Source organism: Ostrinia furnacalis, unplaced genomic scaffold (genome assembly GCF_004193835.3).
Source record: "Ostrinia furnacalis isolate ACB-3 unplaced genomic scaffold, ASM419383v2 OfSCF2912, whole genome shotgun sequence".
Lineage (NCBI taxonomy): Eukaryota > Metazoa > Arthropoda > Insecta > Lepidoptera > Crambidae > Ostrinia > Ostrinia furnacalis.
The window spans coordinates 35,710-62,058 of record NW_021133151.1 but is presented as its reverse complement, the minus strand read 5'-3'; the positions used below and the strand labels follow the sequence as shown (position 1 = coordinate 62,058).

Sequence of the window (26,349 nt, the reverse complement as noted above, 5' to 3'; positions counted from 1 at the left end):
ATCGGACCCCCCGATCCCGAGGTAGCGCTAGCGCCGAACCCGGCCAGTCCCGTAGCACACCTGGCATGGCACCGGTAGTCCCCGCCCGCCGTCGCCAGAAGTCCCGGTCGGTTTCAGCGGTCGCGCTCCCGCCCAATCACGTAATCCGTTTCCCGAAGCTGGAGGAGGGCGCGCCCCCCTCCCCCGCCGCCAGCCCCGCCGACCCCCCCGACGAGCCCGACGAGCGCCCGCGCGACACGCGCCGCAAGTCCTCCTCCTGGAAGACCTTCAACCTGAAGCGCCAGCTGTCCAAGGTCGACCTCAAGTTCAAGGCGGCCTTCGCCGCGCCGCCCGAGCCGGAGCCGCCCGAGCGCGCCGAGCCCGCCGCCGACGAGCCGGAGAGGGGCACCTCGCAATTCTACTGCGAGCCGGAGCGAAGCGAGGCTCAGGACGGGGACGCGGGCGAGGCGCGGGAAGCGGGCGCGGGCTCGTCGCCCGACAGCGACGACAGCAAGCCGTCGGAGGAGGAGCGCAGCCGCGCCGCCTCGCCGCTGCGCGCGTCCGACGCCTTCGAGCGCATGCACCGCGAGCTGACCGAGCGCGCGCCCGACGCGTACGACCGCATGCACCGCGAGCTGCAGGCGCGCTGGCAGGAGCGCGAGCCCGGCCCGGAGCCCCCGGTGGCCCCGCCCCGCGCGCGCCGCGCCCCCGCCGAGCGGCTGGCGGTGCCGCGCGCGCGGGGGGAGGCCCGCCGCCGCCGCGCGCCGCCCGCGTCCTTCACGGGCAGCCTCATGCGCCGCTTCAGTGAGTAGCCGCGTCCTCGGGCCGAGCGTAGCTAGACCGACGCGCTGTGACATAGCGTAGCCCGCAGCGGGTGGAATGGTACTGGTTTGGCGTTTTCCGATTCCGTAGTTCCCTTTGGTGACCTAGCAGATTCCTAGCTCCTTAGAGGTGATGGTAGTTAGATTTTTACCGATTCGATTCTTTAAACCGACCAACTAACCGAATGAGTTTTCGCAGATCTAAAACGAACCGTTAACCCGACGCTCGTAGTGGACGGCCGGGGCGGCGCGTGGACGGCGCGGCCCCGGCTCGCTTTACGCTTCTTGTGATATTTGGCTTGTTTATTTTAATTTGTGTGTATCGATTTAAGTTTATTATTGTGTGAATTGCGATCCCCCTATACTATGTAATATATCCACATGTATGATATCTGCACGCGGTGCGACGGAACGTCGACGAGCCCACTCACGTGTCTGTTTTCTATTCCAAGGACAAGGACTCATCCGACGAGGACTCTAACTGCCTAAAATATCTATTCGCGGACTTCCTCGGTAACTGAGCGCCGTTGATGCATCCTAGGTGATCTCTGTGTTGTCGGTGTCCGTTTGCAGCTAGAGTAGCGGGCACGCTTGTAGCGGCGGCGGTAGTTGCTCATGCTCGCCGAGCTGCCATTAGACTACCGCTCGACTAACAAAACCCGAAAACTGGGGCACCAAATCATTCTCATCGGAATCCTCATCCTCGATCGAATTGTACATTTGAATTTTAAAACTTTTTAATTTATCTCATTGGATTTCATGATCGGTCGAATCTGATACAATCGGGTGGATGGCTGCCCTAGTACATGCCCATACATGTCGTGTTCCCAGGGGAGGCCCTAGCGTGGCTGTGCGAGGGCCCCGGCGCGGCGCGGCAGCCCGTAGGTATGACTCGCTGACACTAACACGGGGACAACTAACTCATGGGCTGTAGCTCTCAACTCGGCACAGAGATCACGGTTTCTAACAAGTATCGCGTCGGAGGCTTCTCGAGTTGCAAAAGACTTTCAATTTCTCAAAAATCACATTAACACTTTTTCACATCTCTTCCGAACAAGTTTGAACCGAACCGGCGGTGCAGTCTCTCGCAGCGGCCTCCCGCGCGCTGACCTCTCGTCCGGTGCGTCGATGTCCGGGTGGCCGGCTGGTGTGGGTGGCACGTGTGTGTGTTGTAGATGAACGGGCCGGGCGGCGGGGGCGGCGGGGGCGGGGCCGGCGGGGGGGCGGGGGCGCGGGCCCGGCGGGCGGCGCGCGCGCGGTGCGGCGGTCGCGCTCGCAAGGTACCCGCAAACTGCACAAGTGCCTGTCGACCGCGTCGGACGTGTACGCCGCGCCCCCCGCCCCGCAACACTCGTTGCTGACGACGCGCCAGTATTGCAGTTTTGGTAGTACAGTCACCTTGTCCGCCGACCACGCTCGGCTCGTCCTCTGAAACAGTCGCAGTTTCCTCGCTTTTGGTTTTTTTTCGTTACCTTCGTCTCGTTCGTCGGTGGCTCTGCTCGATTGTTCCGATCTCTCGTAACTTAACGTTTCCTTGAACAGCATATAATGCAGCTTACTCAATAGTATTTCAGCATTTCGTACAACTTAAGTCGTGCTGATTTGGCATTCTGAACTTATCGTCTGAACAGCATGATTAGCTGCATAATTATTACGAGACATAAATCTTCAAATTTTTCACTTGTACTAAATTACTAATATTATTCGATGCTTTGTACTAAAGAATTTTCTAAATAACTGCAAATTTACAATATTATACGGCTTCTGCCATTTGACTAACTTAAAAGAATAATAGTGTATCTACAATATGCTACTAAACATGTTTTGTTTACACCCCTTGTAACATTATGAATGCCTGAGCCTGTCTCAAGAGGCTGTCCATAGTTGCTGATAGTACGGAGGCTCCTCCTCGGACCATCGAACGAACCTGTACTCATTTCTAACTCTTATTTATTACCTTTCTGTTATATTTGGTTCTTCTTTCTGTTTCCATACTACACTGTTTTACTTCCTTCATACTGATACCTACATTACATTTAATGATAGTACATATTGTGAATTTGAAGATTTTAAAGACCTTTTTCCACGATTAAGGTACAGACTTAGCTATAACTAGTATGACTACTATTCTAAAAAGATTTCTTCAAATTCATAATATAGTAAGAAGTTTAAATTTGGTCCTAGACATTCAAAATTGATCATAACTATGCAACTAAATTTCATGAAAGTACTTCTAAATTGGCAATGTAACTAGCGTGTACTAGCACCTCTGTCGGAACGCGACGACATCATGCCCCTTTTGAGTTGCCGCCGCGCATGTGTTACTATTATTTATTTGATCAATTTCCAATTTCAGATCGGAATCATTTAATAGGTAATCATTGGAATATATCACACATTCGTTAATTTTATTTTCTAGATGTTCAGTCCGAGTAGTGTTTTCCTTTGTTTTTCTCCATCGCCGACTTCTGGAATGAGTCCTCAACTTTTAATGGTGTATAATGAATGTGTGTCCATGTCGTGTTGACGGTCCACTCTGTACGCGCGCGAGCGCCGCCCAGCGCGCACGCGGCGCGCGCGGCCACGGACACTCGCGGACACGCGGCACGCGCCACGCGCACGACACGCGCGCGCCACGCGCACGACACGCACGCGCCCGCCGCGCGCGCTGGGTGGCGCCCCGCCTGAATCTCTCCTGGAACATGCTTGTAACATTTGTGGTTTTATTTGTCGGTACAGAACCAACTATTCCGCAGACTCTCGCATCTATGGAGTACTTACACATAATGCAACCCAATGGTATCCGAACATTTGCATCGTTTACTTTTTTATCGTTTTTTATTTTGATTACTTATTGGTGCTTGTCACGGGCTCGCCCTGTACACACGTAGCTGTTACGTATCCGTTAGTCGAGATTGTGGCTGTGACTGTTTTCTCATGTTCCTCTTCTCACGACACTTCGATTGCACTCGATCTATCAAAATTTAAATGGCATGTCTCTAGATTACGTAAAAGGTGACTTACTACTCAAAACTATGCATTTTATAACTATCACTTATTCAGTGTTGCGACAGACGGAATCGATTGTATGTTACATGTGCATAATATAAGCGAGGCTTTCCATATTGTATCAGACACATGATCTATATTTATCATTTACTTGTATTTACATTGTTTCTTGTATTTATTTAAGATTGATATTGAATCACGAGCGATCACATTATATTTATTTGCCTTGTCCGCAACATGGCACTGCTCGCCGCCGGCGGCCGCGGTCAGTACACACGACCCTATGTATGTGACTACTGTACTAATTGAAGCTGTAAAGTACATGATATTATGTTTCTTTTCTAGCTCAACCACAATGCAAAAAGTTTATATGGCTCGTTTTTGGCTGCCTCTATATTCGGCTGTCGTTATGTCTATGTATGCTTACGGTACTCTCCTTACTAACACCTAGTGCATGCTGCCGCCGTCTGCACGCTCGTAGCGCGGTAGTTGCTGTCCGTCCACGCGGCGCTAGGCCGCCGGTAGCGCCGCCTAGCGGGAGGCTTTCGGCCGAGGGCGCGCTTGGCCCTAGCGACTGCTCGCCGTCGAACTCCATAATGATTCACCTTCATTACTTGTTTTGCTCAAATCAGTTTTGGTTCAGACAAATTGGCCGTCGCTTCTCATTGCCGTCTCCATCACTTAGAGCTGTTTATCGATGTGCTAACTTTAAAAATTAAATTAAATCTAACTTTGTGGTGACGGGTGTTTTGGCCGCTTACACTTCTGGGCTCTTAGTACACGAACAGACATGATAACTCACTCGAGTCAAAGCACCTAACCATCAGACATAAAACTTAATAAACCAGAATAGTTTAAAATAGCGAAACATACGTATACAAGAATCGTTGTGTAAATAAGCTGAGATTGGACGGGCATGCAACCCTTACCAAATTTCTTGGCATGTCTTCCGATTTGACCTTTCTCTCGAAGTTTACTCACGGCACCTAACAAGCTGCACCGAGTGGATGATTTCAGCTAATTTCACAACCGCACTTAAACACTGATTTCGTGAGCTACAGCTAGCTTTAGTTTGCAACTACCCTACTCGTAGAGTAGAATTAACACAGCTGGTGACGGGATTTACAAAGTAAAAATGTAATAAGATGTAAATATTAAACCAGTCGAAAGAGATGCAAACCTTTATAAAAATAGTGCCTTTGATGAGTATCGGCTCTTAAAAATGTTATATTAGTAAATGAATATTGCTAGTTTGCATCTCTTGAGTCACCACCGGTGTCGAAAGTCCCCCACCTCACACTGGTGTGCGGGAGGGGACTGCCGGCCGGCGGAGGGATAATGGAGTGTGTTGTCGGTGCGGGCCGCGTAGACAAGCTGGACAGCTCGTTCTCGCGCTCGCGCTCCAGCTCCATGTCCAGCCTGGAGAACATCAGCCAGGAGGGCATCCAGTGCCTCGCCTTCGCCGATAGTTATACGAAAAAGTCAGGTGAGTTGATCTTTACTTTAATCATTCGCTCAAATTTCATTAAAACCAGAAATACGAGCATACTAGTTCTTCGTTTTTGACTTAAATAATATCAACAGACTGCAACGATTTGTATTCGGGTTTTCTTCAAATTCCGGTAGCGGTCCTGCTTGATTATAACTCGTAGTCAATAGTCGTAATCTAAATGTATATTGAGCCACACCACCACCGGACGTTACGTTATACGTAATACGTTCATAGCAACCCTTGAAATGATTCCTGTACTCACTATTTTAAATTCTTGCCTTAAGTGTATACATCGATGATCTTATTCTATCTACGATAGATCCAATGACGCTCTTGCCGACGTTATGGATCGGCACGACGCTGGGCTCCGTGCTGACGATGATGATCAGCCTGCCCGAGGCGGACCTGCGGCACACGCAGCCCGTGGTGGTCTCCACGACTGGTGAGTCACTAGTTTCTACTTTGCTATGCAATTTATTCCGTGAGTAATATTTAAATTTATTACATTAAGAAGTAAAAAATACATACGGGTCGAATTGAGAACCTCCTCCTTTTTTGAAGTCGGTTGATAACCGGTTGCTATTTTTTCAGGTGGACCCATTTTTAGGTTAAAAGGTTCAATCCTGACAATGTCGTTTCTCGACTGTAATGGTGCTCTGATTCCCTATTCATACGAAAGTTGGAGAGACGACAGTAAAGACGTAAGTGGCTTACAGAAGAAATCAAGTATAGACTTTCATTTTTAAGAGGGACTCTTACTTTTACAGACTATGATATCGCGTTACAGGTGCGGGAACGACGGGAACGCACGCCCACGAAGCAGGGCTCGTCCAGCAGCGGGTCGCGCATGAGCCCCACGCCGGGCTCGTGCGAGGGGGCGGGCGCGGGCGCGGGGGACCGCCAGTTCGTGGTCATCGCGTCGGAGAAGCAGGCGCGCGTGGTGGCGCTGCCCAGCCAGAACTGCGTCTACCGGCAGCAGATCGTGGACGCCGACTTTGTAGTCAAGACGGAAATCGTCAGTCTTAAAGGTCCATGCCGTTTAGATTTGCGATTTGAAGTTGTATGATGATGATGAAAATTGGAGATGTGCATGTAATAATTTCACAAAAATACCATTTGCTGCTCTTAATGTGTAACTTTTAGTTTTGGACATGGTTTTGATATGATAATCTTGTGTTAAATTATCTGATTATTTTCGACTTCTATCTGAATGTACAGACTAGCGACAGCTTTAACTCTTCTCGCGCCTTCTTCCAGATAGTGTATGTCTCGTCAATTACCTGTCGACCGGCCACCTGGTCGCGTACAGCCTGCCCTCCCTGCGGCCGCTCGTAGACGTTGACTTCCTCCCTCTCTCAGAGCTTAGGTGAGTCCCGCTTCGTACTCTCTGCTCCCCGTCTGGTCTCATTCAATCTTGACATGAACACTCGTCAACTCGCGCCGCTTACACTATTCCGGATTGGTGCTGTAGCCGCCCCGGTCGGCCGCGTGTTCATGTCACGAGTGGGTGCGTGTGTGAAGAGGCCGCGGCCCGAAGTGCGCGCTCGAGCTCGACACGTTATTGTCCCGTGACACACCGATCACTATTAGACGATTCTATGCACCAAACGAAGGCACTAAATGATAAACGGCTTGTTTTATATTAGAATTTTTATCCATTTTTAGCTTTGCAGTTTTGTCCGTATGAGAATGCTGATTTAAGCTGACGATGTGTCTCATTTTTCGGATTCTCCATTCACATTTTTGGTCATCCACCGGAGATCATACTTTTTACGATCATTCGCTATTTTATCATTTGGGAGCCTAACGACAGACTTCCTGTACCTTACGATCGATGTTAGAAAAGTAGACTTGTTTGGTGCAAGACGAAACGTTTAGAAATTCACGTGACATCCCATTTTCTTTACTTAATACTTTAATATTTTTACTAACTAGCGTAACTAGCGAATCGAAGTTTTGTACCAAACAAGCAACGGTGTCATCTTCTACTTCCGACGTCGAGCACTCTGCTAGAGGCTACCGGCTATTTCCGATCACAAAGTAGACAAAATTTTGCAATTCTTCCAAGCACCACCTGTGCTTCCGATATTTGGCACTCTTTTATCTATTTTTCAGTTCGAAAATCTAATTGGACAACCCGACACCACACACCCGGAACAAAGCTTATCCTGATGATATGAGAATACACCGTTTCACTTTCTAACTTATATTCTACCTTTGGTGCTAGAAGAATGATGTTTCTCTGTATATACACTGTTAACCCTTTAGTCACTACGAATGTAACATACTAATTATTAACCCAACCGAGCAAGCTCCGAATGCGCCCGGTAGTTCCGCGGCTTGCAGCGACTAGTAGCCCCGTGTACTAACCCCGCCGCGGGGCGCGCGGTGCCTGGCGGGCCCCGCGTGCCTGCCGGGCCCCGCGTGCCTGCCGGGCCCCGCGCGCCCCGCCGCGCCCACTGACGCCGTCTGTGTTCCTGGTAGCTTCCAGACACAGACCAAACAGAGGGGTATCGTAGACCCAATGCTCTCCATATGGGGCCAACAACTCATTGTAAACGAGGACACGGACCAGTAAGTCATTGTCCATTCCGATGACATGCGTTAGCCATGTACCGTCACTTGTAATGTGGAGTCGCTCACTCCGGCCTCTGTTGCGATCCTTAGACATGTTTGTTCATGTACTTTCACGGCTTCCCCTACCCCTCCCCTGTTATGTCTACAGTACCTTACCGTCGGCGAGGGCGAACCATACGCATTGCGCGATAGGGTTGCGACGTGCGACCGTCGGGCGAGTATATGCGCGATAGACTTGCATCACTTTGTGCGTGCGCAGTGCTGATGGTTCCTCTCGCCGGCCGCTGCCTGCAACTCTGCTTGGTAGACCCTGTCCCCGGCCGTCTACTGCGACACACCCATACAGCCACACTCACGACCACACAGCACACTGTACTATCGAACATACACTGTTGATCTTACTCTCTACTCAGTCTACTCTACGACTCGCTTCTCTCTCGCTACTTCGTTTGCAGTCGACTCCGACGCTTGGCATGCGCGCTTCTGTTTCCGTCTGGTAGTATCTTGGATGTTTTCGTCAGTTTCCTTTCATTGTTTAGATGACTGAATCGAGACTTCAGTACATAACGTCCATAGTAAATGTTAGCGCTTACATGTTAGATATTAATTTTGTCCAATAGTATTCATTGAAGGAACCGAAGGATGTTCAAAGGTGAGACGTTTTAAATAACACTGTCTATTAGATCTCTCGATGCTATTCTAACTTTCTTGTCTTCTTAAAATTTGAAAACTTCTTTCTCGTTCACTAACAATGATTAACAAATCAAATAACAAAATTAATCAAGTAATACCTACTTAATAATGAGTTAGCGATTCTCGTTGCTCATATTTCCGATTCTGAAGACCGTATTAATGAATTGACCTCGCCGGAATCTAGCAACGTACAAAGAATACGTTCTGCTGAGATAAGCTCACTATGGAAGCTTGAGCGCTGCATGTTTGACTCCACGAGGTCAGTTCATGAATACCGGCGGCGGCGCTGACCGCGCTCACGTTGCAGGACGGCGCGCACGTTCTGCTTCAGCAACCGCGGCCACGGGCTCTACCTGGCCTCGCCCTCCGAGGTGCAGAAGTTCACCATCGACGCCGAGTTCTGGTGAGCCACTTTACTTTCTCCGATGCATGCCTCTTGGAAATCCTTGTTTCTTACCGATCAACTTTACATTGAGCATCGTGCCATATTTTAAATTTTTGATATGAAAGCTTCAAGGCATTTAAAAAATAAACTTTTCCGTCGCAGACATACATAAAAAGAGTACCTACCTAAAAATCTGTTAATTTTTAGGTAGGTACTCTTGAAATAGACATTAAATCTACTGCACAAATAGTTCACAATATTTACGTAACTGATTGGATATAACTAAGACCACCCGCGTAGGAGAATAATAAAAAGATTTTCAATGGTATCGGTGTCGAATAAAAGAAAAAGAGGTTGGAAAGGATTTTCTGGATTCCAAACGTAAACGAAAAGATAAACTTTTATTTACTACCCACAGCCTCTAGACCATTGGTTCCCCAACTTATTTGAGACGCGCCCCCTTTCGACCGCTGAGTGAATGCATTCCATACTGCTTGATAATCTTGACTGGAGGAGGGGGGGGCACGGAATTTTTTGTATGGTCGAAATGGGGCGCGTCTCAAATAGTTTGGGAACCAATGCCCTAGACGATCGATCGAGCGCTTTCTAAAAGTCTATTTGTAGAAAATAAATAACTTAGGAATTGTAGGTAGGTAATTGTAAAATAATGATACACAACTTAGTGTTAATGAAAGTGAAACTCAAGTGCAACGTGTGTGTTGCAGCCAGCAGCTTAACGAGATGCTGGGCGAGCTGTTCCTGCCGCGCGACATGCCGGAGCCGCCCAAGGAGTCCTTCTTCCGCGGCCTGTTCGGCGGCGGCGCGCGCCCGCTCGACCGCGAGGAGCTTTGTGAGTCGCTACTTCATTTATTGCCTTTATGCGCAAATTGTCAAATTCGCAAATTGTCAAGCGGTCGCAATCTGCCAAATTCGCAAAATGTCAAATACGCAATATGACAAGTTTTAAAAATTTCCAGTTTTAATAATAAAAGTCAAGTAATTAATTGGCAAAACTTTTAATCATTAAAATGTTAAGGTTTTTTAAATATGAAACCATAAAACCGTAATATAAAGACATTTTTAAAACTTGAAATTTTTCGAATTTGCGCATTTGACATTTTGCGAATTTGGCAGATTGCGACCGCTTGACAATTTGCGAATTTAGACATTACTAAATTCTTAAGGCAGCGCTTCACGTCGCGACATAAGACAAGAGACCGGCGACGGAAGACCGCGAGCGCGACCGTTACTTGAGGTATCGATCTCCCGTCTCGGTTTGGCTCGCAAACTTATGCATTGCATAAAATCAAGCAACGATCGTTGTCTCCTGTCTCGGTCACTTTCTGGGTTCGGTGGGTTCTGGGTTCGCGAACTACCGCCTATAGTATAATTTAGGCCACTCGCCCATTTAGCTTCATCTTTACAACAATTTTCCTCTTTTAATAGTTTATAGATTTCTTTCCCCTCGCTTTGACTGAATTTTCTTGCTAAGCTAAATAATTCGACTCGGGTGGTAACACATTTTCCGGTACAAAGCCTCCACTATAGAACCATTACTGCCCCATCGGCCGTCGCGTCAGTTCTGCGTACTATGCGCCCTGCCTATTGTCACTTTAACAATCACGTACCGGAAAATGCAGCGTGAGACGTCGACGACTTATAAGAAAAACTTGGGAGACGTTGTTGTTGGTATTTGTATTTTCACACGCAGGCGACCGATCGATGAAAAGCAGCACAGATAGATGTAGGTTACGCCACCTATGGTTCTTTGTGTGAATTAGCTTGTCCCGACTCCCGGTAGTTCAGTAAGAAAGAAAGGAAGAATCATGGCGCTTTACAAACAGTTGCTTATAGATGGCGCTCAATATTGGTTTAGAACAGTAGCAGGAAGGCGCTGGATGCAGGTTACTACCAACCGGGCGATGTGAAAATCATTGGGGGAGGCCTGTGTTCAGCAGTGGACGTCCTTTGGCTGAATTTATGTGCTACTAGCTGACCCGGCGAACTTCGTACCGCCTTAGCGTAGAGATTTTCTTAATATTTTTTTCCGTAAGAACCATCCTTGGACTTCCACAAACATTTTAAAAAAAGAATTATCGAAATCGGTTCAGCCGTTCACACGTGATGCCGTGACAACGCGAAACGGGTTTCATTTTTATATATATAGATGTAACCACTCTGTATTTGTGCAAGTAAATAATCTGTTCAGTCGGCCGTTTGGTGTAGTGGTTCGAAACGGACTACTATTCCGGAGGTTGCGGGTTCGATTCCCGCACAGTACAAACATTTGTGTGCATGAACATATTTGTTTGTATTGGACTGGGTGTTTCCTATGTATAATAAGTATGTATTTACAAAAAAAAAGTATTTAAGTATGTTTATATCCGTTGTCTAGTACCCATAGTACAAGCTTTGCTTAGTTTGGGACTAGAAGTGCAGTGTAAAATGTCCAAGGATTTTTTTTTTATGTGATAGGAGGCAAACGAGCAGACGGATCACCTGATGGTAAGCAATTGCCGTCGCCCATGTACACCCGCAACATCAGTGAAGTCACAAGTGCGCTGCCAACCTTTTAAATCCCATTCCCCCCAATTGGGCCTCCGGTATCCTCACTCACTCGGCGAAACACAGCGCAAGCGCTGCTTCACGCCGGTTTTTTGTGAGGCCGTGGTATCACTCCGGTCGAGCCGGCCCATATTTATTTATTTATTTATTATTATGTTCGGGTCGTCGTTTCCAGTCGGCGAGAGCAGCGGGCTGAAGCCGAACCGCACGGTGGCGAAGCACATCCCGGGGCCCACCGAGCAGCTGCAGTCGCTGAACGCGCGCGCGGGCACCGCGGCCGGCGACGTGTCGCGCGCGCACCAGCTCGTGCTCGAGCGCGGCGACAAGCTGTCGCAGCTGGAGGACCGCACCGAACGCATGCACTCGCAGGTAACACTTTTGGTCGAAACCACTGCCGACTGCAGTAATCCAGTAAAAAGTGAATTTGACCGAGGGCATCAATCGGTCAAAAGTGGTTTTGACTTATGCCTTTGGTCAATATCACTTTTGACCGATTTTTCCAGTCAAAAGTGGTTTTGACCGATTATGAGTATTGACTGTAACACTGATATTTGATTGAAAACAGATTCAAATTTGACAGTTTAAATCCGGATTTGGATTGAATGTGGGAAACGAGCGATAGTCTGTCGACCTATAACGATCGGCTCGTGCCAGTGTTGCCACAAAATTTTAATATTTACGATAATGTCGATTTATGATGATGATTTCTGAGTTATTTTAGGCCCTATATCGACCCTACAGCTCGCTGACCGATGAACGATGCACTCGTTACTCTTTCGAGGTCCAGACGACGATGAGCAGGCGCGTGTCCCTGGCATTGAATGACCTAGAACGCTTTCTCGCCCCGACGACATCAACAGTCGTGCTTTGATCTCTATGTCCAGCGTCTCTCTAGCTGCGATATTCTTGCACGGCTTAAGGTTCGGCCAAACCAACGCGATCACACGCGATCAGCCGGCGTGCAGCGACCAGACTTAAATGCATTGATCGCCATCGCTGCACGTCGGCTGATCGCGTGTGATCGCGTTGGTTCGGCCGAACCTTTAGATCATGAACACATTATTGATGCCGCGTGTCCCACAGGCGCACGAGTTCTCGTCGTCGGCGCACCAGCTGATGCTGAAGTACAAGGACAAGAAGTGGTACCAGCTGTGAGGCGCGGCCCCACGAACTCTTTAGTGACGTGCGTCGCCTCCACCTGTATAAAGTATTAAGTGAGTAAAGGATAAACTTAAAAAGATTGGAAATTTAAGCATCGGATGACAATAATTTTTGTTACTCTACGCCGGTGGTTTCTTTTACGCTTCCCGGCGCCCCCGGGGCCCGGGCGCGGGCCCGCGTGCCGAGCGGGCCCCGGCGCGGGCCCGTGTGCCGAGCGGGCCGCGCCGGTCGTGTATCGCAGCAATAATCGTTTCCGCGACGTCGTCGCCGCTTGTTCGTATCGTTGTCCGGTCCTTCCTCGCCTCGCCTTACTTAAGCTTCGACTTTTATACTCTACTATAGAGACTATAGAGATGCTAGTTCAGTTCGACTGCGCGTACGCTTAGCGATCGGGTGTGACTTCGGCCGTGTGTCGTATCGGATGCCAAAGGTCTCGACGCTGTCTCAGTTACCTCCCGTTGACTCGTACCTGTCCGAGATTGTAATCGCATTTTATTTAGATGTTTCGCGAGTGGTCTAGTTCCGCTGTGAGCCGACAGATCCGTCGAGTCTAGTGTTAGTTCCGCGCCGCCCCGTGACGTCGGTGTCGCCGCGTTTTAACCAGATTATTTTGTACGGAGGTCTCCCGGAGACGGATATTTTCGTATCGTTCCTTGTCCCCGCGCATATCAGACTATATCACGTAACTAATGTCGGGCTGGAGCTCTATCACTGGCTCGTATAGTTTTGAGACGCGTTACTGCGTTTTCTACCTAATCACGATAAGATAAAAGTAGTTTTTTCATTTCGCAATCACCGTACGTTAAGACTCCACGGAGTTTCGTTTCATTAACATTGTCACATACTTCATTCTGTGTAGGTGACCGCTAGCATCCAGCGTACGTACGTTTTATTAATATTTATATTTTTAAAGAATTTTACGCAAAAAGTATTGTTGTTTGTAACTTAAATAACATAGTTTATGAAATATTTATTTAGATCGTCGTTCTGTAATAGATTTGACGCAGTGAGCCAGCATCGCGCTCTCGATTATAGAAATTGTAATTTGCTCTCTCGGTACTATGTATGCTCAAGTCTTATAATATACCTATATAGCACTGTATTTATAAGGAGAGGTAATAAAATAAAATAATATAAGAGTTTCACGATTAGAATTATTGGCTAAAATGTCAATAAATATATTTCATGTGAATACCTAGATAATTTGTTTTTTATAAAATACACGACTCGAGTGACGAGTGTGGGTGGCATCACAAGCAGAAAAATTATTAATTTCGGTACACAATGTTTTATTTTGATTAATGGCAATTTTGTCTACAGTTGTATGCGTTCTGCCACCTGCACTCGGTAACACCTGAGCGGCATGTTGAGATTAAATCATTGTCCTCAGAAGTGCGGCGAGGTAGAGATGTATCTAATAATAGTTTAGGTTAAGATTATAACGGGCCTGTTGTAAACCAATATTTAGCGCCCTCTATTTACTTATAAGCAACTATTTGTAAAGCGCCATCTATGGTTTTTCTTCCTTTCTTACTGAACTACCGGGAGTCGGGACAAACTTATTCATACAATGACCCATAGATGGCGCTACATCTGTGCGTGCTGCTTTTTATCGATCGGTCCGCACGGCCGTTTACAATTCAAGTTCGATAAATAAGGAAGGATAGATTGCTAACTTGAATCGTTAGATGGCGTTACTAGGCTCGGAAAAATAATAAGTCCAAATCGACAAAATGACATATTTTAGTGTTCAGTGGGTCTAGACAATGTGCACATTTTAATCGCAAACCAGTCGAAAAGTGGTCGAAAAGCTTTTTTCGTATGGAGTTTTGACGGATTCGATTTTCGATTCGATCAAAAAGTGCACTTTGTCTAGACACACTGACTTATTTGAAAAATCCAATTTCATATTCAACTTTTTCTAACATCTGACACAGTTTTATAGTTGATTTCCGTAAGCTGCTGCTAGGCTGTAGTTATAATAAATTCCGTTAGATGGCGCATATTATGTAAATAACTTGATAAAATATTACCGAAACAGCAGATTTTCACCGATTTGAAACTATTGATTATTGGTTTTTATCACTCGGGTGACATTTCAAAAGCGATATCCTGTAGAAATTACGTTAAGTAAGTTTAAACTAAGCACATTTCAATCTTTCAAATATTTAATTCTGGTCGTCACATCAAATTTGTTTTTTTAACTGTTCGGTAGTTGGCACTAGTTACAGCACACTTCAACCAGTAAAGTAACGCCATAATTATAAGTCGGAATACAAGGTACTGGCGACGATAATAATAAGTTTTACGCGATGTTTTTACCAATATATGACGTTAGCAATATATCCTTCCTTATTTATTTATAGTATAGATGAACTACACTGAACTGTCCCACCAAACACATTGACAGGGGGGCGCCACCATCGTTCAACTTTATAAGTTTCCAACGTGGCAAGAATCGGAACCAGGGAATCCAGCGATCCGGTATTGACAGTGGCGCCCCCGTGTCAGTGTCACGGGGTGGGATAGTCCGGTGTATAGAAAGCGTGGAACGAGCCCTGTTGTGAAACAACAATTGGCGCCCTCTATTTACTTATAAGCAACTGTTTGTAAAGCGCCATTTGCGGTTCTTCTTTCTTTCTCACCGAACTACCGGGAGTCGGGACAAACTAATTCATACAAGGAACCATAGATGGCGCTACATCTGTGCGTGCTACTTTTTATCGATCGTTCGGCACGGCCATTAGATGAACTGTGGGACAGTTCAGTATAGTTTACTTGACCGTGCGGACCGATCGATAAAAAGCAGCATGCACAGATGTAGCGCTATTTATGGTTCCTTGTATGAGTTTGTCCCGACTCCCGGTAGTTCAGTAAGAAAGGAAGAACCATAGATGGCGCTTTACAAACAGTTGCTTATAAGTAAGTAGAGGGCGCTAAATATTGGTTTACAACGGGGCCCGTTCCAGGATTTCTACTTTCTCTTCCTCTCCCAATTGAAAATGAGAAAGAGAAGTAACCGCCGTGGTGGGCGGACCCGGCTGCCTCGCCGGCGTGGAGGGGCGCGAGGGGGCGCGGTGCTGGCGCGTCGAGGACGTTAAGTTTACTCGATTCTATTCCTTGTTACTAGAGTTGATATGAGGTTGCATTTAGCCGACGAGCGCGTTACGTTCACCTAATATTATTACGCAACGAGCGATGTTCCATTTCAGACGCTGACGATTCATTTGGAAATTATGGGACTAAATTAAATAATAAGAATTGTAAATAAATAATAAAACTTGTGGCAAATTATTACTTGTTAATCTGTAATAATCGTAGTTCATTTCAACATTATTTTGTATGGATTAGACGACTGTCTCTTTTTTAATCGTTCGAAAATGAGGAAATTATTAAACTATTACTATACATATTGTATATAAAGGATGCTGTTGAATTATATTGATTATTTAGTTTGGTAGATGATTATAGTCATTATATATAAATAAATTATGAAAATATGATGAAAATAAAATTATATCAAAATATTACCAGGAACGCTTTATTTACCGCAACCCCGTAGCTCGCACTGCGTTATTGATGAATGAAAACGCAAGCCTATTGAGCAACTTTTTTAATAAAAACTTTTTAACTATGATATAATATAAATACAATACATTACGAGCATTTATTATGTCTCGGGCGAGTCGGGGCTCGGGCGGCCCCGCAAGGCACGTTGTCGTTCGCGGCGCCGCGAGCTGCGCCAAGCTTCCTACGTCTCCGCCTTCATACAAATTTACAAACGCTAATATAACCACAAACAATTCAACTATTGACATTTTAAAGACAACAAGTCTTTTTTTTTTCTATTTTAAAGCCGGTCCGGTTACAGTTTTGTAAATTTCTATAAAAGGATGAGATTTATTTACATAAGAATCGCACAAAGCGAACGCGTTGTGACAAAACACAGCGGAGACGCTGTGGTCAAACGTTCGATTGAATGAACTATGAACCGAGTGATGAATACAAACTAATACCGTACAGAAACGTTGAAAATAAAAGTAATACAAAAGGTTATCTTATTATAAAATAACACTGAACTAATACATGATTGACACTGGAGAAAATATAACTACGACTTGTCACTAATAATAAAATTGCACATAAAATGACGCGAACGTTGGCCGGCGCAGGGCCGCGGCCTTGCTGCGCCGCTCGTCACAACTACAGCTGGGATTGCCTGACATTATATTCTTGCCAATTGGATTTAAACAAAGTGGGTACATAAATTATTATTAGTCTCAACAAATTGAAAATTATCACACAGACAGACAATCCGAGTGTAGTTTTATACGATTTAATACTTAAAAAAGCAATACATCAGGACGGTCGCAGTTCGCCGAAGGTCGAAGACTGAATGTGTAAGTATGCAAGAATGTATATCACAAAATCGTCCCGTGCCGTCGGAGGGTAAGCAACACCGAATCAGCGTAAAAAGGATCACAAATACTATCACACTCGACCGATACAAAACGCTAGTATATTTCGCTACTACTTCTAACTCGAATATGTATTTGTAAATAGATCGGTTGTCGGGCACCGGGCGAGAGCGAATCAAGAGATAAAACAATCCAAATGCAGATCATATTTGGGGAAACTAACATCACAGTCAATTTTAATAGTTTTAATATAGTACATAGTGTTGTCTTAATGACATGGCGTATCGATGTCGCCCGCAGCCCGACGGCGCCCTATACAGTGCGGTTGCAACACACAGAAGGCGACGCTAGCGCCACGGCCGACGCTGCTCCCACGCGACTGGCGGTGTACTGTGTAGCGCGGCGACACGCGACAGCTACGTCACGCGTCGCGTGGACGCGGCGTCTGCGCCGTGGACCAGTACAAACATGGATAACAAAGTTAATTTATATAAAAAATTTGGTACGGGAACTTGTACATAGATAGTAAGCAATTTATACTTCATTATATTTACAATGTCATTCGAGACTAATCATGCGTATGCCTAATATATTAAACTTCAAAATATGTTTATTTTCTTTTCAGTGAACCTTCTAAAAAGCGTAGGCATTCGCAAGCATCGTCTCGAAAATTACAATAATATAAAATTTTACAACAACACCCGATGACAACTATTTGCACTAATACAATGTAAGTTTCACAGGTTTAAATGCTAACAACTATAATACTAAGGTTCAGGGACAGTGTTCCCTCAACCGAGGTCGCGTCCGCCGCAGGACGGCCGGCCGATATCGGTGGTGCCCATAAACATTGAGTTTGGCAATGTTTATGCATCCATGATATACGGGTTTTGTTCGTTCGACGACCAATGTATTCGACCGGTAACCGAGTCCTTCTCAGTCGAACACGCAGCAATAAACGCTTGAATATGTTTATTCATCTTTAAACTATGCTTTAAGCTCCTACGTTTGTTAGTCTTATCAAATCAAATCAGCATTCCTGATCGGTCGACGCGCAGACGCGACCCGTTTGCAAACGTACACATGAAGCGATACAGACACTAACAATAGGTACAAACATGTGGGTACATACAAAACCTTACATTTAGCACCTTCGAACGCGGCCGCGCCGCCGACTTGCAGAAAGCCATATAACCGTATCTGTACAAAATACATTCTGTAGGAGCCGACTCCCCGACGGAGCCAGCCCGGCCTGGAGACGGCGCGGCTCTGCGCGCTCATCACATTCGTTACAATCACCGATCACATACACTTACTGATATTTTAAATACATTTCATGGAAACCGATTATAAAGCACTAATTAAAATTCTAGATTAACATGAGTTTATTATGATGCCTGTATTAAAACGACGTACAGTAAAGTCTCTGGCGCGCAGGAGGCGCGAGCCTGGCGCGGCGACAGCGCGTCGTCAGTTCCCATGTCATGTGACAGCTGGCTGCGGGAGCCGCCTGTCAAATGGCATCACAGAAGTCACGCCTGCGCTCGCGCCGCCTGTGCGGGAGGCATGAAGCTCGCATAACGCTGCATATTAAAATTAAGTATCGCCTACCTACTCGTTTTGTTCTGTGAAAAATTAAGTTTATTTGCACGCAACGATTTGTACACATTTACAAAATTAAACATTACGATATGAATTTACAATATGTTTAGGAAACTTTGAAATGTGAATACTTCACTATCGACAGTCGATTTCCGAATTCATAAACCGAAACATCACACGGGAATGGAAACGAGACCGTCAACCAAAAAACAGATTAAAATGATTTCTTCACACATCTTCAACACCTAACTGCGCATAGATGTGCGCTCGATAAGTACAAGATGAATGATTTGAATCTGTACGCTTAAGTCTCGTGTCTGTTCCCGTGCTTAAAACACGACGAATTTTATTCGAACAAAACCAACTATTCATTCTCATAAAGACTATTCGTTAAACGAACGAAACGAATATCACCAAATTTAGAGAAAGTTTACTTAGTTATAAAAAAAATAGTTTTGGCACTCACCAACGCAAAAACTAAAACCCACCCAAATTAAAATGGAAACGAAAAAATACCAAAACGGACAAGAAGAAAAATAACACGAATTTCAGAAGCAGTTTGATAAAAAAAAGTTCAATCAGAGGGCTGTGTGATGATAAAATTATATTTTTCGGTTTTGTATGCGGTTATTGCCAAGTCATGACTGCCGAGATATGTTCAAACTAGAGCTAACGAGTGCCGAACAGATCTGTGGAGGATATGCATTAATTACTAACTCTACACACTGCTCGATTTCAATCATCTTCGGGATGAAAGGCATTTGGGACAACCCTGCGTCTATATGTTTAAAAAACAAGGCAAATTCTTGTCAATGCTATTTAAATTTTCTGCGACCTTGGCACATACGTCTATGAATGAATCATGTATGAATCATGACCCATGTAAGTACTTAAAAAATAAGTTTGAATCCGAACTGAATTGTTTTAAGTCAATGACAAATGTGAGAAATCTTTTCATATCCCAAATCAACGGGCACGGGAGTACAGTGAATTCGGAATCACCAGAACACTCACATTGACATGGTTATTACAACTAGAGTATAGTAACGACCGCACAAGTTTATAGCTCTATTAAGAAATAATTAAAATTAGACTTTGAAAGTTAGTTTGTGACGAGTGAATGTTTTTCTTTTGTGTAATCTTGGCTAGATGTGGGAATGTCAAGTATTCTTTTAGGTTACAATATCTACTATCGTGCGATCGTACTTTCCGACGCCGCTGCCACGAAGCCTCACAACGCAAAAACTAACCAGTGCACTAACCACCGAATACTGCGGTGTCGTGGGAGCTATCGATATGTCAACTGATATCTAAGTCGATATGGGAGCCCGAGCGCGTGGCCGCGGCGCCGCCTACACACTACGCTACAATAGAACAACTAATACACTTAAGATAAAACAGTAACTTTAGGTACGGGGATAAGGCTGCTCTCGTGGTGAACCACCGTCGATGTACATTCACTACATATACAATTGGCAACGCCATCAAATTGAATTATCAATTGAACTCGTTAGAAATTATCGTAATAAAATACTAGATCAACTTATATTACACGAATTGACACAAAGAGTGTCGATATTTATGTAAAATCTACACTTTTGTATGCACTTCAAACAGTTCACCAATTTAAAGTTTGTACTGAATAGTAATAAAACGGCTAAATTAGGTAATCGCCTCGCTCGTCGGCAGGAATTTATTTTCCTCGTCCGCTAACCGAGCGAGCGCGCGGCTCGCCGCATCGCCTTCGAGATCTATTTATTATCTCTCAAACATACTTTTAAAATGTTATTGTGTTTGATAAACAAGCTTATAACATCTGTGCATAGGAAAATGAAAAAAAAGTTGCCAACATTAATAAGAGACCCCTAAGGCTGAGTTGCACCACCTAACTTTGGCCGTAATTATAATATTAACCGATGCTCTGTGTATAGAAAGAGTTTGACAGACTTTTGACGTTTGTCAAAGTTAAAGTAAGATGGTGCAACCCAGCCTTAGTCAACAACACCAAAGATACTTCATGATTAATAAATTCATAATAAAGGTGAAAAGTAAACGCACACGCCACGACGCGACGCCGCCACCTGGTGGTAGCTGCGTGTTACGTACAGTATAATCACACGTGCGTCGCTCACATCACAGTAATAATAACATAATTACATTGACCGACGCTACACGACCCCACAGGGCCGGCTTCCACCGAAAGCTAATATTACACAAAATTGGATAACAATCAGAGATTTATTTTTGGTTAAAATTGCAAACCGCAATGTCCGTTTGCTGGTGGAAAGCAGCCCTTACATGCGTCATCTCATCGGCCAACTATATTGCACTATACAATTCGAACGGAAAAGGAATGAAGTGATCGCATTACCTTATAATATACAATTCATTTAGGTTTTATTAATAAATTATACAATAATAATTCCTTTATCCGAAATAAAGCTCGTCAGTTGACCGTGTTCTACGTGGACACCACATACGAAAGGTAAAGCTCGATTCATTGCCCAAAGTAGACGATTCGTTAATATAAGTAGATAATTATGAGTAATGAATAAAATGCTTTATATGGCTGGGTTACATTTGACATTAGAGTTTTGCAGAAAGAGAGCGGCATGATTCGCTTTGTACTCCGTTTCTTGCCGCACAAACTAACCGCATACCCTACATCACTGCATGTGTTAGGTAGAAACATGAAAGTACAAAATATTATGAATATGAGTGCTATTTCAAGAAATACACATCACACATCAAACGATTCTGAAACGTCAACTAATAACCCAGTATCAACTCCTATCAACGTCACAGCTGGGACGGTGCAGTGTTGGACAACTATACTGGTTAATATAGTAATAAGCTAGCAGACTTGAGTCCGCCAGTAAGGCTGAAGTGATGGGTGATGTGCATTTCTGGAGTTCTGCCACAGCCACACAGCGGGAGGGAGCTGCGTGGAAGAGGACGGAACCTCTGTTTCAGTACGCGCGTGAGGACTGACGGAAGGAACGTTTCAGCTGCAGGTTTATTTACACTATACTCGATATTAAAAATACATCAAACAATGACACAACATGAAAAGAAAATACAAAGACGCTATCTCGATAACGACAACATTCATATCTCTTTCGCTATAAAAACGTAAGAGCTTATAAATTTGACCAAACTATGATTTCAGTGAACATAATCAACAAAGTTTACGTTCAATCAAACACTTACAGTGATACCGAGAACAACGCTAATAACGGACTAAAAGGAAGACGCGTCTCCAAGCGGAGAGCCGGAGAGCTGGTACTGGGAAACCTGCAGCGCGGTGAGGGGTGAGCGGAACTAATAGTCGGGCGTCGGATCTACTTGACTTGGATCAATCACCTGTCCTCGCTGGCGGCCGGCGGGCTGGGCGGCGCGGGGGGCGCGTCCTGCGGCGAGGGGGGGCGGGGCTCCTGCGGCGCGGGGTCGTTGACCTCCACCGAGGGCGGGGCCTCCTGGGCGGCGGGGGCGGGGGCGGGCGGCGCGGGGTCGTTGGCCTCCTGAGACGCGGGCGCAGGATCGACGGGCGTCGGAAGCTGGGGCCGGTCGGTCGACTCGGGCGCCTGTTAGATTATAGTTTACGTTAATTTATCTGTGTATAAACACAGAATAATAATAAGTACTACGTACAAAAGTTTTACTTCGCGAAGGTATTTAAAAAAATGTATGCTCAATGTCATTAACAATATGGTGTAATTTAGCCTGTCTCAAGAGTCAAGCACCATTTTGTTGACAAACGTCAGTGATCGGCACTGCGCCGAAGCTATAGGGCTGACTTCGGTAAAATGATGTGACGTGAGGTGCCAAATTGCGGAAAATGGTAGAGGAAATACATTATTTACCATGAATTATCATGAATAATATTAACTACTTATTTACCTCTCAGTGTCTTGAGGCAACTTAAAAAAGTACATTCTGTGCTTTTATTATTATTTAGGCAGTTAAATACTGCACAGTATTTAGTACAACATTTTCTTTATTTTCTTCCATCATACACAAGAATACGCGTGCGTGAGTCAATGTTCGCTCGTATGTGAGGCCTTGTCGAATAGTATCCTGTAGGTGGGCCATCGTGCGTGTTTTTAGAACAAACCCACAAGAACACCACAAGACTGAAAAGATGGCAAATACTACAGTTGAACCAAAGATGCTAGTAGCTTGGACTGAATATTGGAAGCCTGGATTAGATTGCTACGTGAATGAGTGAAGACCGAGAGAGAGAATTTACTGAAATACCCCTCCTTAAGAACACAAAAAAAAGCAAAACAAAACATCTGATTATGACCCAAGTCGATTGAAAATATAAAAAGGAGAAAAAAAATGTACAAAGACGACTTTCCTACTTCATGTAGAATGTCGAAAAAAATGCAAGATTGAGTTTATATTTCCTACTAGCTATAGCGACTCGCCCCGGCTTCATATGGGTGCTGAGTACCTATACATAATAAACCTTCATCTTGAATCACTCTATCTGCTAAAAAAAACCGTTGCGTAGTTTTAAAAATCTAGGCATACATAGGGACAGCAGGAAAACGACTTTGTTTCATAAACGTAGTGAACGGTGATAATGATTATTTTACACTTCCCCAGATGTCTGGACCGATCCTACAAGTGAGAGTCCTGCTATAAAACATCTACAAACTAAATTACATTTTAACAGATGGAAACCTCTATAAATTATAACGTCATTTTGAATTTTAATATGAAACAGTCTACTGCATTGCATTGTGGAAAACCTTGAGGGGACCTTTGTACAGCAGTGGACGTCATTTAACTAAAACGAACGAACGAATTGCATTGCATTAATAAAACCTATATGAATTTTACCTGGTCTTTAGTCTGGTCATGAATAGCTGGAGCCTCGTCTTTGTTCACTGCGGAGTCGTCGTTGTGTGCGTCGTCGGCGGAAGGTTTCGTGTCCCGCTCCTGAGTCCCAACGGTAGCCGCGGGCTCCACGTGTAGGCCGCGGCTATTCTCAATGTGTTCGGGGAAGCCGTCGACGCCCTGGATGTCGTTCTGCAGCGGGCTCTGGTCGTCGAAGCCGTGTGCCAGCTGCTGCCCGTCCTCCAAACCTGAAATCGTAGTCGGTTCCTTTGAGTGCACCGTTTCAAATGTTTTCACATTCCACCCGAGTCGACCCGGTCGAGTTCTGCGCAACTGGCGACCGTGACGTCACATCAAGCGAAGGAGACAACCCACCACCACCCATGGCCATACCAAACTTGCGGTTATACTGGCCGAATCGCGGGAGGTGTGCGCGGAATTGCGGCTGCCTAGGGCAGATTGCACTCCACCGCGCCACACTTCTTGACTCCCTACAAGTTTTTTTTCTTCGTCCTCGCGAAGGAGAGTTGTATTTCAGCGAGGTACGCAAATAGCTACCGGGTTGTAATTTGTTTCGTAAAATCCGCCGTCCGCCGCCAGCCTGCTGTCCCCGGCCGTGTGTGTGTGTGTGTGTGACGTACCCGCGTGTGAGGGCAGCACGCCGCCCATGCAGGACAGCAGCTGCGAGGCGAGCTGCACGCTGCACAGCCCGCCGTCCGCCAGCCGCAGCGCCGCCATCGACTCATCCAGTTTCTCTTCCGCGGTCTTGTCTGGAAATACAATATCATCGTTGATGAAAGTCGTACACACTTTAATTGTAGAAAATTCGACTGAAGGTGTAAGATAAGACCGGATTGAATTTTACATGTAGTACTACCGGGCCTGTTCATCTCCCCGAGCCTACTCGGGGGAACACTGCGCGTGTTTTGTTTTCGATGTAGGCTACGTTTACCACGGGTTTAATCTAGAAGGAATTCTGGAGTGACTACTATAGTGAGTGACGTTACGCGCATGTATGTCTCACCCATTATAAAAAAAAAACAAAGAAAAGAAGAAGCGTATGCGCTAGAAGGTGACACAGTAACGCCCGTATTCACAAACATTACTATGATGTCTCACAGTACGCGTGGACGCACAGAGTGACACACGAACCAATCACAGAGCTCTATTCAACGATGTGCGTTCAATTTGCTGCTTCACTTATGCAAGCATCGTTTGTGAATACGGGCGTAAGTTAGTGTATGTAAACGAAACAGTGCTAATCTCTCAAGACGAAGCTAAATTACACTATATCGCTGACGACATTGCGTAAACATTTTTTAAATACCTTCTCGAAGAAAACTTTCTGTACGTATTACATATTATTATCTTATAGTACTACTAGCCGCAATGTACCGTACTGAAATGAACAGACAACTTTATTATAAACTAGCATTCCGCTCGCGGCATCGCCCGCGTGGAATTTTGTTTATCACAGAAAAACTTTATCGCGCGCGTCCCTGTTTCTAATACCGGGATAAAAACTATCCTATGTCCTTTCCCGGAACTCGAACTCTATGCCAAATTTCATCATAATCGGTTTAGTAGTTTAGGCGTGAAAGCAAGACAGACACGAGTTATTTTCGCATTTATAATATTCATCATCATCATTATTATCTCAGCCATAGGACGTCCACTGCTGAACATAGGCCTCCCCCAATGCTTTCCATGTTACATTTATGATATTAGTATAGAAGTATACAGGGTGGAATTTTGTAAAGTCACCTGGAGGGAAAGTACTTTTAATACTGTAGATAGAAAATTTTACTGAAAGAAAACATTCCTTTGTTTTTGAAAAGAAATAGAACTGCATTCAAAGATTTCCGAAAATTGACTTGCCACACCCGGAATTCGAACCAACTAAATTCTGTGAAAAATTACGCCCTGTTTTTTATTGCATCGATCGTTAGGGTCAGGTATAAGGATGAAATCTCTCTAACAAACTTGATAAATCAAATGAAAGGAAAACCATGAAATGTTGGTTGGTGGTAGAGAATTTTCGAAATTTTTTTGAAAATCTTTGAATGCAGTTCTCTTTCTTTTCAAAAATAAAGGAATGTTTTCTTTCACTAAAATTTTTTATCTACAGTATTAAGAGTAGGGTCATTCCATCGTTTCGGGTGTTACGTTCGTACACACATATTCAACAATTTCATGTATTTTGAAATAGTATTTTAATAATGTTAGTGCCCTAATCTGTCCGTTTTTAGTTGTTTTATCTTAATAATAAAGTTTGTACAGCTTAGAATGTAGGATAACGAAAATATGATTCGAAAAGTGTGCGTTTCGGGCGTTACGAGATTTTGCCTCTATGTTCCGACTGTTGCTGCATTTACTCGAAATTTAGCGAATTTTCTTAAAGAATCATACCTAAAACTTACAGGACTTCTAAAGTATGACATTTACAAACCATGTAACATACAATCACTGTTAAATAAAACGTTTTACTATTTTTTTATAATTTTTTTCTTTGTTTCGGGTGTTACAATGGTTCTGTTTCGGGTGTTACGAGTACGAAAATTCAACTCGTTTTATCGATAAAATCGGTGTTTTATTAGTTTCTAGGTACTACAAAATAAGGAGTACAACAAATAAACACAAATAGAGAGAATTCTGGTTTGAAATTATGAAGCAGCTTTTTTTAAAAAATATACAAAGTTCAAGTTTAATTTTTCCTCAGAATATAGCCTTTTCTATTGTTTTTGGCTTGAAATAGCATTACTTTAATTTCTATTTACGATATTTATTGGAAATGTCAAACAT

At 44.7% G+C, this 26,349-nt stretch overlaps 2 protein-coding genes across 2 annotated transcripts in view; one reads left to right on the top strand and one right to left on the bottom strand.

Moving 5' to 3' along the window:
• The window catches only part of Tomosyn (syntaxin-binding protein tomosyn), a 78,431-nt gene extending 62,378 nt beyond the window's left edge, over positions 1–16,053 (top strand). The window contains exons 15-28 of the mRNA XM_028310101.1: positions 159–783; positions 1,632–1,681; positions 1,976–2,080; positions 5,061–5,295; positions 5,621–5,743; positions 5,893–6,002; positions 6,089–6,329; positions 6,559–6,667; positions 7,786–7,875; positions 8,879–8,974; positions 9,682–9,806; positions 11,697–11,890; positions 12,605–12,862; positions 12,906–16,053. Coding sequence (XP_028165902.1) covers positions 159–783; positions 1,632–1,681; positions 1,976–2,080; positions 5,061–5,295; positions 5,621–5,743; positions 5,893–6,002; positions 6,089–6,329; positions 6,559–6,667; positions 7,786–7,875; positions 8,879–8,974; positions 9,682–9,806; positions 11,697–11,890; positions 12,605–12,676 — 2,175 coding nt within the window. The 3' untranslated portion in view covers positions 12,677–12,862; positions 12,906–16,053. The remainder of the gene's footprint in view (positions 1–158; positions 784–1,631; positions 1,682–1,975; positions 2,081–5,060; positions 5,296–5,620; positions 5,744–5,892; positions 6,003–6,088; positions 6,330–6,558; positions 6,668–7,785; positions 7,876–8,878; positions 8,975–9,681; positions 9,807–11,696; positions 11,891–12,604; positions 12,863–12,905) is intronic.
• The window catches only part of fmt (phosphatase 6 regulatory subunit 1-like protein fmt), a 29,397-nt gene continuing 19,039 nt past the window's right edge, over positions 15,992–26,349 (bottom strand). Inside the window, exons 17-19 of the mRNA XM_028310139.1 lie at positions 24,189–24,317; positions 23,551–23,795; positions 15,992–22,286 (exon numbers count right to left, since the gene is read on the bottom strand). Of these exons, the coding sequence (XP_028165940.1) occupies positions 22,062–22,286; positions 23,551–23,795; positions 24,189–24,317 (599 nt within the window). The 3' untranslated portion in view covers positions 15,992–22,061. The remainder of the gene's footprint in view (positions 22,287–23,550; positions 23,796–24,188; positions 24,318–26,349) is intronic.